At 36.2% G+C, this 13,446-nt stretch overlaps 1 protein-coding gene across 7 annotated transcripts in view; it reads right to left on the reverse strand.

The window, feature by feature from the left end:
• Positions 1-13,446, reverse strand: part of LOC128234614 (histone-lysine N-methyltransferase 2D-like) — a 258,013-nt gene that overhangs the window by 43,746 nt on the left and 200,821 nt on the right. For 5 of the 7 annotated variants that reach the window (XM_052948961.1, XM_052948960.1, XM_052948962.1 and 2 more), the window contains 7 exons: positions 10,656-10,794; positions 10,244-10,462; positions 8,515-8,742; positions 7,603-7,761; positions 6,452-6,617; positions 5,760-6,289; positions 2,920-3,056 (listed from right to left, as the gene is read on the reverse strand). In XM_052948961.1, the coding sequence (XP_052804921.1) occupies positions 2,920-3,056; positions 5,760-6,289; positions 6,452-6,617; positions 7,603-7,761; positions 8,515-8,742; positions 10,244-10,462; positions 10,656-10,794 (1,578 nt within the window). The remainder of the gene's footprint in view (positions 1-2,919; positions 3,057-5,759; positions 6,290-6,451; positions 6,618-7,602; positions 7,762-8,514; positions 8,743-10,243; positions 10,463-10,655; positions 10,795-13,446) is intronic. The other 2 variants (XM_052948963.1, XM_052948959.1) reach the window with 1 other exon arrangement.

The following is a 13,446-nucleotide window of genomic DNA, read 5'->3' on the forward strand; positions in this document are numbered from 1 at the left end:
AAACTAAGAAGAAATTGATTTTTTTTAACATTTTAAATTTTGGTCCTTCAATGGACTTTTGCATCGCTGCCCCCTTGACCTTGCAAGCAAATTTTAGTGTCTGAAATGTTGTTTCGTCTATTAAAGCCAACCCAAAGGAGCTTACAAACAAATCATCAGTCCTCAAAAGAATCAACCAGTGAAGGAGAAAAACATTCAAAGCCGTAAATTGCCAAACCCATTAGTGAGTAGACTATTTTTTAAAGCACATGGTAAGATTTTCATTCTGATTTTGAAAACAATATGTTGGATGTGTGGAGTGGATTTTATTTGTAACGGGCAAACACTAATGAGAATGTTTATAAAAATCAGACTCAATAAATTTGAGCTCTTTGGTTCAAACAAATAAAATAAGCTATCATTAATTAATATACCTGCAACATTGAAATCTTAATATGCACTGATTAACTGGCTGTTAGTTATTAGAAATGTTGGCAGTACAAATAAAAAAAGAAATATTTTTCAGGTTGGAAGATGGATGTCAAAGTCTCAGACAAAAGCTTACAGAGTTAAGAAAAGACCACTTCAACAAAAACAAGCATGAGGAGAATGACTGCAAAAAATCTATTCGCAGATGCGTTTCATCATCAAGTGTATTTAAGGGAAACGGAACTGTCTACAGAGACTAGATGTAAATGTCAAGGACTGAAATGGGCAATTCAATAGCTTCTAACTCATTGTGTTATGCGTCATAAAAAAATAAAACTGTTATAAATGGATGTGTAGTAATGATGAAATAATCAGCCTTTGGCGAATATATTAGGCAGTTAATGGGTCAAACTTACTTCTTGAAATATTCTTAAAATGCAAACAATTTTGTGCATGAAATTTCAAGCCTTTATCTTCATGCACTATTCACGAATAAAATATTCATGAAAAGAAAATGAAACGTTAAAATAATGAACAAAAAATTACATGAAGTCTTCGTGAAGTTCATTTTCAAGAATTTTGGTCATATGTTCTTGAACTCTTCATGAACAAGAGTTGTTAATCATTTCATGAATAAATCCATGATAGATAACTACCTCATGAATACTTCATGTATTTAGCCTGTTTTAAACTCTATGAACTCTTCATGAACTTTTCATGAACATGGGCTGTGCATGAAACCATGAATAATTCATGCATATGTCTCTTCATGCTTCATGAACTGTCATTTCATGAGTTTTTTATGAAAAAGTCTCATTTTCTGTTCACTTTTTTCACTTGAAGTCTTCGTGAAGTAACTTCATGAATCATTCTTGAATACTTCATGAATACTTCATGAAGAATGACTAAACATTTCACAGGGGTGAATACCATTGTATAAAGTCTCAATGCAATACATCAAGTAATTGCTGAGATAATACCCTATGTGTGCTAACATGCAAGACCTTAACCAGAAATTGGAAGTCGCATAATAAAGGGGCAAAGCTTATAATATTATGAAAGATAGAGTTATCTAACTTAATTAAATAAGAAGGTTAAATGGTTGGGAGCCTGTGTGTAAAGTTTCAATGCAATACATGATGTATTCGCTGAGGTATTGACTTAAAAGTGGTTACATGCAAAACCTTAACAAGAATTTCTATGTCGAATGAAAAAAGGGCCATTATTTTAATTTAATGCAAAGTAGAGTTATCTTACTTTGTTATTTAAGTAGATTGGATGGATGAGTACCATTTTATAAAGTCTTAATGCAATACATCCAGTAGTTGCTGAGAAATTAACCTATGTGTGCTTACATGCACAACCTAAACCAGAATTTCTAAGTCGAATAATAAAGGGCAATTATTTTGCATTAAATGCAAACTAAAGTTATCTAACTTGATTATTTTAGTATGTTGGATGGTTGAGTACCATTGTATGAAGTCTCAATGCAATACCTCAAGCAGTTGCTGAGATATTAACCTATGTGTGCTTACACGCAAAACCTTAACCAGAATTTCTAAGTCGAATAATAAAGGGCAATTATTTGCATTAAATGCAAACTAGAGTTATCTAACTTGGTTAATTAAGTAGGTTGGATGGTTGAGTACCATTGTATCAAGTCTCAATGCAATACCTCAAGCAGTTGCTGAGATATTAACCTATGTGTGCTTGCACGCAAAACCTTAACCAGAATTTCTAAGTCAAATAATAAAGGCCTATTATTGGCATTAAATGCAAACTAGAGTTATCTTACTTGGTTAATTAAGTAGGTTGGATGGTTGAGTACCATTGTATCAAGTCTCAATGCAATACCTCAAGCAGTTGCTGAGATATTAACCTATGTGTGCTTGCACGCAAAACCTTAACCAGAATTTCTAAGTCAAATAATAAAGGCCTATTATTGGCATTAAATGCAAACTAGAGTTATCTTACTTGGTTAATTAAGTAGGTTGGATGGTTGAGTACCATTGTATCAAGTCTCAATGCAATACCTCAAGTAGATGCTGAGATATTAACCTGTGTGCTTGCATGCAAAACCTTAACCAGAATTTCTAAGTCAAATAATAAAGGCCTATTATTGGCATTAAATGCAAACTAGAGTTATCTTACCTGGTTAATTAAGTAGGTTGGATGGTTGAGTACCATTGTATAAAGTCTCAATGCAATACCTCAAGTAGTTGCTGAGATATTAACCTATGTGTGCTTGCAGGCAAAACCTTAACCAAGGGGTGATGCCGACGTGACGCCGACGCTTGGGTGAGTAGTATAGCTCTCCTTATTCTTCGAATAGTAGAGCTAAAAACAGGATTGACTGACAGACTTAAGTGATTCCTATATAGCCCACACATTACTTTGTGAAGCGGGGGTATAATAACAACATGAGGAATAATTTCCTTTTGTATTGGGATATATTTCACACAAGTTTAAGCCTCATAATGACACAGATTACAGCATTTTACAATAGCTTACCCTTTCTTCTTTGGTAAGGGAAGGTATATCTGATTTCTTCTTGTGAATGCCAGCATTGACAAAAACCACTTCACATTGTTGGCAGGAAATCTGCTTAGCTTTGGGCAGGGTTTGAATCCTGAAAGCCTCCTCTTTGTCTGTATTAAGAATAAAAACATTATAATAACAACAACACTTCAAGCTGATGCCAAAGCTCATCCTTTTTTCTCACTTGGTCCTGATGTATAATCCTATACTAATTACCCCTTAAGCACATAGTCAAGTGGCCAGAGAAGAAAGACCTCCTACTCAAAAGCCAACTTCCTAATAAGCAGTCCTTATTTGTATAGGCCCTTTTAATAGGTATTGAAAAAGTGCAAATGTATATACCTGTATTACCCTTATATCAATATTATATGAATTGTGATCATTTTTTTGATGCGAGTATGTTTTTTACAGATAATTAATTTATCTTGTGAATGTTGTTAATGATAAAATATGAAATTATTTATTTCCATCTGTAAATGCAGTTTGGAAGATGGACTTATCCCATTCAGACCTTTTTCTGTCAATTTTGGGAAAAAGACCCTTCAGACCCTAACCATTTTGGGAAATTTGAGTCGCGAAATATGCCCAAATTGGGAAGTTTTACAGTTAAAAGAACAAGCTCTTCAGTCACCTGCGAATGAGGAAGTTATTGAATATAAGTTTCTTATCCCTTTCAAAAGACCTGAAATGGCTGAAATATCAATCCTTGGGGTGTAAATATCCATTGCAATAAATCATGACAGATAATATTTCATACTGAACTCTGACTGTGATGAAAATCAACGATTTCTGAATTCAATTATCCCCAAAACTTTACATTACATTATTTATTGGGATGTTGAAGGAACACCAGTACATTTGTGTTTTTTTTACTTTTGATTAGGATTTTTTTCTGAAGATTGAGAAAAAGTTAATATATTTTGCTTTGGGGATAGCAGGCAGTCAACCAAGTTTTGACCAAAAATATAGGAGTTTTTGGCTTTTTCTGGGCAAAATATAGGAATTTTAAGGCTGAAAAATTAACATTAAGAGACATGTAAGTGAACATTTACTTTCTTAATTACTATAATCATAATTTTTGTGTTACACTTAACCAACATTCCTCAAACCTCTCCATCAAGGCAGAATATACTCTAGCAACACAACTGTGGTCATCAAAGTGGACACCTTTAAGCTTTGATGTTTGGTATACTCTTCATCAAAGGTGTCCAAATGGATAACAATGGGTGTTCAACAGCAATTCTGAATGATGGTGAAGGTTTGGAGAACAAACTGAAACTGCAAATAAACAATATCTAAAGGCAGTATCAATCTTTTGAATGTTTTCAAACATAACAGCATCCCTTTTTAAGAAAAATATAGGAAAAAAATCCAAAATATAGGAAAATATAGGAAATACAGGAGGTTTTGAGAAAATTTCTCAAAAATATAGGAAAATATAGGAATTGGTTGACGGCCTGGGATGGGTCCGAGAGTCGGACCCATGGGTACTATAGAAAAAGCCCTGCCATTACTTTCCTAATTTGAATTCAACCAACCGGAAAAACAGGCTGAGATCAAGCTAAATTTTATCAATCCATCATAAACGAGATGTTTGTCAAACATTATGCCCCCCCTGAGCGCCATGTTGTCAGGATTATATGGCCAATGGAATGAAATATGCCAAAATGACAGCTGATTTGTCACTGACATTGTATGCCGTTGAGGTAGTTTTAAGATTATAACCATTCAAAGTGTGAGGATAGGGTGTGTTATGACCATAACCTTTGACCTCAAAATCCATAGGAGTCATCAGCTGGTCACCAAAAATCTAAATGTTAAGTTTGAGGGCCATGGGTAGAGGCATTGACAAATTATCACACCATACGTCCAGGAATTGTTGAGTTATCACTCGGACAAGCTTAGGTCTACCGACGGACAGACCGACCGACCGACCGACATGTGCATTTTAGCAATATACCCCTCTTCTTCGAAGGGGGGCATAAAAAAGACCATTTACGGATTGTGTATAATACACAGAAACATGACAGGAATATCCCATGTCATCCAGCAAAATGATCGAGTCTCAGGTGTCTGTTTTATGTTTATGACCCCCTCATAACATTACACAATGAATAGCCCTGTTGTGTCATCCAGAGGCTTGCAATGTTGCCAAAATTTGTTTAGTGACCTACTCTACAGCAAGTGTAACATAACATTTTGACTGTGTTGAACGTTGCGTCCATGCTGGATATGTAAATTAAAGCTCAAGTGAACTGATGTAATCTATTTGATGATATATGCATAAATGACTTTGGGTAAAAAAAATTCTTCTTGGCCTCGTGCTATTTATCTCACACTGGAAAACTAAACCTGTGAAAGTCAGTGTAATTAAACATCTTCTATTTTAATTCGGCAAGATTTTAAACTCAAATTCAATACCCATAATGCTTAACTTTACTTTAATAAACAGCAATGATGTATTTACAAAAGGAAACTTTGAAATTTAAAAAAAATTGAAATATTAAAATGACCCGTTTGAAATGCATTCATACACGTTTACATCCAGAAGTCAATATAATTGGCCAAAAGTGCTTACATGTGGAAGTGGCAAAGTCAGCCAAATGCCTTAACATTGTGGTAAGGGTTAATGCAAGATCTATTCCCTTTGCTAAATATATGTGCATGAACAGGTTTTGAGTTATGGGCGAGGTTCAAGTTTTGCATGCTGCTGCTGACCACACCAAGCTATTACAATTTCTAACCTTTTTTTCTAAAAAACTAACCAGCTAAATCATCAAGCAGTATGTAACAAAGAAAGAAAATGTTCTCACGTTTAAGGGTTGCCTTGAACTGCTGTTCTGGTGAAGGGCTCCGGCTGACTTTGTATGTTGGTGGGGCTGCAATCTTAAGTAGGTCTGCAATAGCAGAGAGCACTCCTCCTATATCCTCCGCAGCCTTTGCAGACAATGTCAGGGTCACAGACACCTCTGCATTAGCCGAAGAATCCTTGGATGACCTCGTTACCCCTGTGATTGGATCAATCTCTTTTCGTGCTAGAGCAGAGAGGGCTGAATTGAGCTCCTGTTTGCCTTTCTGTGGGGGTATCTGTACGTTTAATGGTGTTTTGATGGCTGCCTGGATGTGCAACTCTTCCTCAGTGAGCTGTTCCTTTTTCACCATAAAAGTTGGGGCCTTGAGAGGGAGGGGCTGGAGGAGGGGCACAGTAGGGGATGTGCGCACCTCACCTTCATTAACTGCTGGCTCTATTGGTCTCAACATGGGGAATACACCCTTATCGTCATCCCCAAAGCCTGTCTCAGGGGAGGATGAACATATCATTGAGTCTGGACTTCCACTCATCCTATCACATAGAAAATATTATGAAAATCATAAATTATAATGCTCTAGCAGACAATTAAATGTTTACAAAACTGATACAACAATCATATGCTCTTAAGCAAATAGAATCAAATTTTAAGTAAATATTGAAAAAAAAAATCCACAGATATATGACAAGACTTGCTTTGGTGGAGGCATCTTTGGCTGGACTCTTGGGTGAGGTGGAAAGATTGGGACAGAGCCCCGTGGCGCACCAAGACTGGCCAGCACAAAAGGTGGGGACAGCCTCTCACTATCACTACTGATGGAATCCACCATCATCTTGTAACGTTGCTGATCCTCTAGCACACCTAAACAATAATATAAAAGTTATCAAGTCTGGCCTCAGTAACCTTGAGCTTCAATGTCCTGGGTGGAATGTGCAATCACCATGTAGTGAACATTTGTGACACTCATTGCAAAATCACCTAATACATAATACTGCTCCTCGCTAGTCCGAAATAATCGCTATTCCGAAGTAAAAAATACGGTCCCGATTTGGTATTTCACACCTTTTTATCAATTCATATTTCAAACTCGATCATGTCATAGTTTTTCACATCATACTGCAAATGCACTCGGGCATCGACTTGAGGTGACAATGGAGCACAATTAGCGCTTGTTAAAGAATGACATTTAGCACGCGTATGTTACACACATCAATGTCAGAAAATGAGATATTCATTTTGGTGATGTAGTACATGACTCCATAAATAAACTGGACGGATAGGTGACTGAGAAACACATCAACAGAATCAACAGAGTGCAGCGAGACATTACATCATAAACCGATCGATACTGAGTAAATACCGTGTAATTTCAGTGCTATTTAAACATGCTTTTTAGCTGTGCTATGTTTGGAATAGATACAAGTGATGTCATTTTGTTTTGTTTTATGTTGTTTATAGGAAATAAGTATAATAACGAATTATTTGTCATTTATTAAACAATAAATAAACAAATATTTTTGTATATGAAAGATCATTCAAACCGAATGTATCGTATTGGTTTCGTGTAACCAACATTTCAATCTTCAAGACTTAGTATTTCACGTCATCTATAATTCGCGAACGCAGTCATTTTCCAAAAACTGTTAATCCGAAATATCGCTATTCCGAAATAAATTTTTGGGTCCCTACGATTTCGAATTAAAGGTGTTCAACTGTAGACCAAACCACAAGATGACTCCTATAATTATATCTCCAAAAAATTTCTGTGGATGTATAAAAAGCTTTGAAATATTGTTAAAGTACCAGAACCAACTATAAAATATGCAAAGTGAGAAGTGTAGTTTACCAGCAACAATGTCTGTTTTTTCAGTTGCCTTCTTCAAGGTGTTGAGTTGCATGTTGAGCTGTGTGGGTGAGGCGTTCCCCAGCAGTAACTCGTCATAGAAGTCTGTCTGCTGCTCCGTTGCACTCATACAACCAAACTGACCACACAACTGGCTCTCTCCTGGACAATACAATATGCACTCAGAAATTAGAATGATATGGCAAAATCATAAGATTTAAAACCTCAGTGCCACTTAGGATTAAATAATTAGAAAAAAATGAAGGTCAGTACATGACTATGAAAGAGTCTCATATAATGTATGATAAATTCCTGAGGTCCACACGATGCTTTTTAAAAAAAGAATGTATGGGAAATACCATCAAAATCCCAAACCAGTCCACTGACTGTATGCTTATGAGGCAGATAAGTGGGCGGAGCATAGCATCAATGTTTTTCAATAAAAAAATCAGTTATTTGCTCATGTTTTGTAAAATGCACTTTTTGTGTATGCCAAAATAAGGTGTGGCAGATCATAAGGAGTGTTAAAAATAAAATACTTAAAGCTGGATCTCTTCAGGGAAATGTGGATATTTGCCCAAATATCGTCTTTGAAGATCACAATTTTCATGCTTTGTTGTTGCGTGAGTGGTTGATAGACATTATAATATGATGTTATTAATCTACAGTCAAGATGTCAAAATATTGCCATTATTTATCAAAGGCCTCTTGGTCTAGTGGTTTAAACCAAAAAAAATCTTAAATAAAAAAATGCAAATGATAAGTATATAAACAACATAGAATTAAAAGTAATCAGAGAGTCATGTGACATGCCAATTTTGTAATAAGATAAAAAAACACAGTGTAAACATTTTTTTAGGAAGATTTTACAATTTACATTAAAAATCACAAAGTGCATAACAAGGAACAATTTACCTGTAGCATCATGAGCTGCACCTGCTGGAGAGCAGATGGCATGCATGTGTCCAACGAAGGGCTCCACAAGGGGCACAGGGGGTAGCTGTTTGAGCTGAAGGTTGAACGTCTCATACAGGCTCTCTTGGGCCACCCCCTCCCCACCTCCCTCTACAACCTTTTCCTTCTTTTTACGACGCTTCTTCCCCTTAACCTCAGGCGGGGATACTACACCAAACTCTCCACCACCTTCAACACAGAACATACACATGTTAGTTAATATTACTACTTTGAGGCAAAGTCACCTAACAGTCAGCTTTCAAAACACCCAAACAGAACAGATTGCTCACAACATTGTAAAGATCATCATTTCAAATATTTACTACTTTGGACATTTCATGGACACACTTGTGATCTGCAGTATTAATAGCAATATGTTAGACAATGTTAAAGCTGTACTTGTTTCCAGTATATGAGCACAACATAGAATGTTACACCTTTAAAATATTACAATGTTGCTTTTAATCACAATAACTTGTGAATCCTAATGTTTACAGTTCTATAAATGTAGCATCAACTATTTACTACAATGAATGCATTTAAGCGCAAGTTGAGCAAAGAAATGTATGCTATGTTAGCTCTTCAGTTGCTATGATCAGCTTATGGTAAAGAATGATTTCTGGTCAGAGCTAAAATTCTGTCACCTGATTGAGCCCTTTTGGGAATAACAAAGAATGTTGCAATCTGGCAGGCTTTTTAACTTAATAGGGATATACAACAGCTTAAGACGATGTTATCAAGTTCAGTAATCATTAGTTCAGTAATCATTAGATAATATTTACACCTCTACTTCCATTCCTTAAATGAACTGCATTTCTTCAATCGATTGATGAACGCAACATCTTCGGATATGTTCGGATCGCAATTCATCGCATAACAATATACATGAAAACCATTGATCTTGTTATTGTTTGTATTGCGTCAGCAGGTCCCGTAAAATATAAATCAACATTTTAGAAAGTGCTAAGTTATTATATTTTAAACGTTTTGTTGCCAAAAGTGTTTCAATTTTACGTTTAAAAGTGATTTGAAGTGGTTGATCTTTTCCCGTGTTATTGTGACGTCATTTGAAAAAGAAGTTTCCGGTAACAGTCGAGTCATGCTATTTACAGAATGGGTAAGAAAGGATTACTGAAAGATAATCCAAAATGAAATGAAGTATTTTTTTAACGTTTCTTGAATAAAATAATGAACTATTGGTGTAAATATAAGGAACGAATTGCGGGGTTGATGTCATTATCGGGGATATGAAAGCAATTTGGCTGGTCAAAGTACGTGTGGAGTCCTTTAGACCAGCCCAATTGCGTTCATACACTGATAATGACATCAACCCCGCAATTCATTCCTTAAAGAAATGATTGAATTTGGGAAGCATACAAGGTGAATTTGGTCAAGTTTTGATAATAATAGGGGCATAACAACTGAATGAATAGTAGAATGTGGCTGTTTATTGAAAACACTGAAACATTATATCCCCAAAAGAGATAATACAATTTTGAAACTTCAAGGGCCACAACTCTGAAATGAATGGCTTGCTAAGTAAGAGACTAGACAAAAAGTGTTAAACACCGATGGTTGATGTTGCCGCCCGAAAACATATTTCCTTTAATAATTCTTGCAATGGCAGGCTAGTGACATAAAAAGGGCAGATAAAGATCAAGAGTCCACTCAAATATTGCATGAGTAATACCAGGGAAAACTGGAGCGTGTGCAAGGGACTTGTCTGCCCCACTGGGTGGCTCGAATATCCCCAGGGGGTCATGGCCCTGCAGGGCTACGACCTGTTGCTGTCCTGTGTCCTTCTTCTTTTTTGTCCGCTTCTTAGGAGTCCCATCAGTACCCTTACGTTTAACTTTACGCATGTCTTCTAACTCTTTCCTTCGACGTTCAAACTCCTGACGCTTTGCATCTGCAAAAGACAAGGATTCACTTTACATTATTTTTACTGCACATAATACTGTACAAAATTTAGTAGACCTCTTAGCATTCAATTGCAATGTTATCTCTCTCCTTCATACTATCTGAAACTAATACCTGCTTACAGAATCAATTATTTGAGAACTGTACAAATGGCAAGTAATTGTATATCAAATGTATCATACCAATATCAGGGTCGTTGATATCTATGAGGGTAGAGTCAAGCATGGAGTGTTCCTTGGTAAGGGGCATCTTCTCTATCTCTTCTAACTGTCGCTGTTGCTCCGGTGTCAGCTGCATACTCCCTACATCGTTAGAGTCCTGCTGACACACACATACAACTGGATACACTATGTGGGCTGTATATCAAGTTGACTGAATTGCTTCATACAGTCTGTTTAGGAAGTGGATTAACTCTATGTTTCCATTAAATATGTGTAACGATAACTGCTGTACAATACATACAATATCAGGACAACTGCTGTACAATACATACAATATCAGGACACCAGATGCTGTATAACTACATAGAATATCAGGACAACTGCTGTACAATACATACAATATCAGGACACCAGATGCTGTATAACTACATAGAATATCAGGACAACTGCTGTACAATACATACAATATCAGGACAACTGCTGTACAATACATACAATATCAGGACAACTGCTGTACAATACATACAATATCAGGACACCAGATGCTGTATAACTACATAGAATATCAGGACAACTGCTGTACAATACATACAATATCAGGACACCAGATGCTGTATAACTACATAGAATATCAGGACAACTGCTGTACAATACATACAATATCAGGACACCAGATGCTGTATAACTACATACAATATCAGGACAACTGCTGTACAATACATACAATATCAGGACACCAGATGCTGTATAACTACATACAATATCAGGACAACTGCTGTACAATACATACAATATCAGGACAACTGCTGTACAATACATACAATATCAGGACACCAGATGCTGTATAACTACATAGAATATCAGGACAAAAGCTGTACAATACATACAATATCAGGACACTAGATGCTGTATAACTCCATACAATATCAGGACACTAGATGCTGTATAACTACATACAATATCAGGACACCAGATGCTGTATAACTACATACACTATCAGGGCACCAAATGCTGTATAACTACATACAATATCAGGTCACTAGATGCTGTATAACTACATACAATAATAGGACACCAGATACTGTATAACTACATACAATAATAGGACACTAGATGCTGTATAACACATACAATATCAGGACACCAGATGCTGTATAACTACATACAATATCAGGACATCAGATGCTGTATAACTGCATACAATATCGGACACCAGATGCTGTATAACTACATACAATATCAGGACACTAGATGCTGTATAACTACATACAATATCAGGACACCAGATGCTGTATAACTACATACAATATCAGGACACCATATGCTGTATAACTACATACAATATCAGGACACTAGATGCTGTATAACTACATACAATATCAGGACACCAGATGCTGTATAACTACATACAATATCAGGACACCAGATGCTGTATAACTACATACAATATCAGGACACCAGATGCTGTATAACTACATACAATATCAGGGCACCAAATGCTGTATAACTACATACAATATCAGGACACCAGATGCTGTATAACTTCAGGACACCAGATGCTGTATAACTACATACAATATCAGGACACCAGATGCTGTATAACTACAGGACACCAGATGCTGTATAACTACATACAATATCAGGACACTAGATGCTGTATAACTACAGGACACCAGATGCTGTATAACTACATACAATATCAGGACACCAGATGCTGTATAACTACATACAATATCAGGGCACCAGATGCTGTATAACTACATACAATATCAGGGCACAAGATGCTGTATAACTACATACAATATCAGGACACCAGATGCTGTATAACTACATACAATATCAGGACAACTGCTGTACAATACATACAATATCAGGACACTAGATGCTGTATAACACATACAATATCAGGACACCAGATGCTGTATAACTACATACAATAACAGGACACCAGATACTGTATAACTACATACAATATCAGGACACTAGATGCTGTATAACTACATACAATATCAGGACACCAGATGCTGTATAACTACATACAATATCAGGACACCAGATGCTGTATAACTACATACAATATCAGGGCAAGGGCACCAGCTGCTGTATAACTGCATACAATATCAGGACACCAGATGCTGTATAACTACATACAATATCAGGACACTAGATGCTGTATAACTACATACAATATCAGGACACCAGATGCTGTATAACTACATACAATATCAGGACACCAGATGCTGTATAACTACATACAATATCAGGACACCAGATGCTGTATAACTACATACAATATCAGGACACCAGATGCTGTATAACTACATACAATATCAGGACACCAGATGCTGTATAACTACATACAATAACAGGACACTAGATGCTGTATAACTACATACAATATCAGGACACCAGATGCTGTATAACTACATACAATATCAGGACACCAGATGCTGTATAACTACATACAATAACAGGACACCAGATGCTGTATAACTACATACAATATAAGGACACTGTTTACCTACAGTAGAAGCTCACTAAACTGGAACTCCACAAAACCGGAATCCTCGGGATACCAAACTTTTTTCAGAGTCCCGGTTTTCCCCTTCTATTTTCAATGTTTAAAAATCCCTAAAAAACCGGAACCCCAGAATTCCGGATACCGGACAAAAAATTGAGAAAATTTGTTAGTTGTCAACGTAATTTTACCTCACAAAACCGGACAGATATTTGTTCCAACATGTCAAAATGATTTTGTGTATTAGGAATTCGCGAATCGTGTGTCATTTTGTTTTGACTGCCGGTGCGTCGT

The sequence above is a fragment of the Mya arenaria genome, chromosome 5 (assembly GCF_026914265.1).
Source record: "Mya arenaria isolate MELC-2E11 chromosome 5, ASM2691426v1".
NCBI lineage: Eukaryota > Metazoa > Mollusca > Bivalvia > Myida > Myidae > Mya > Mya arenaria.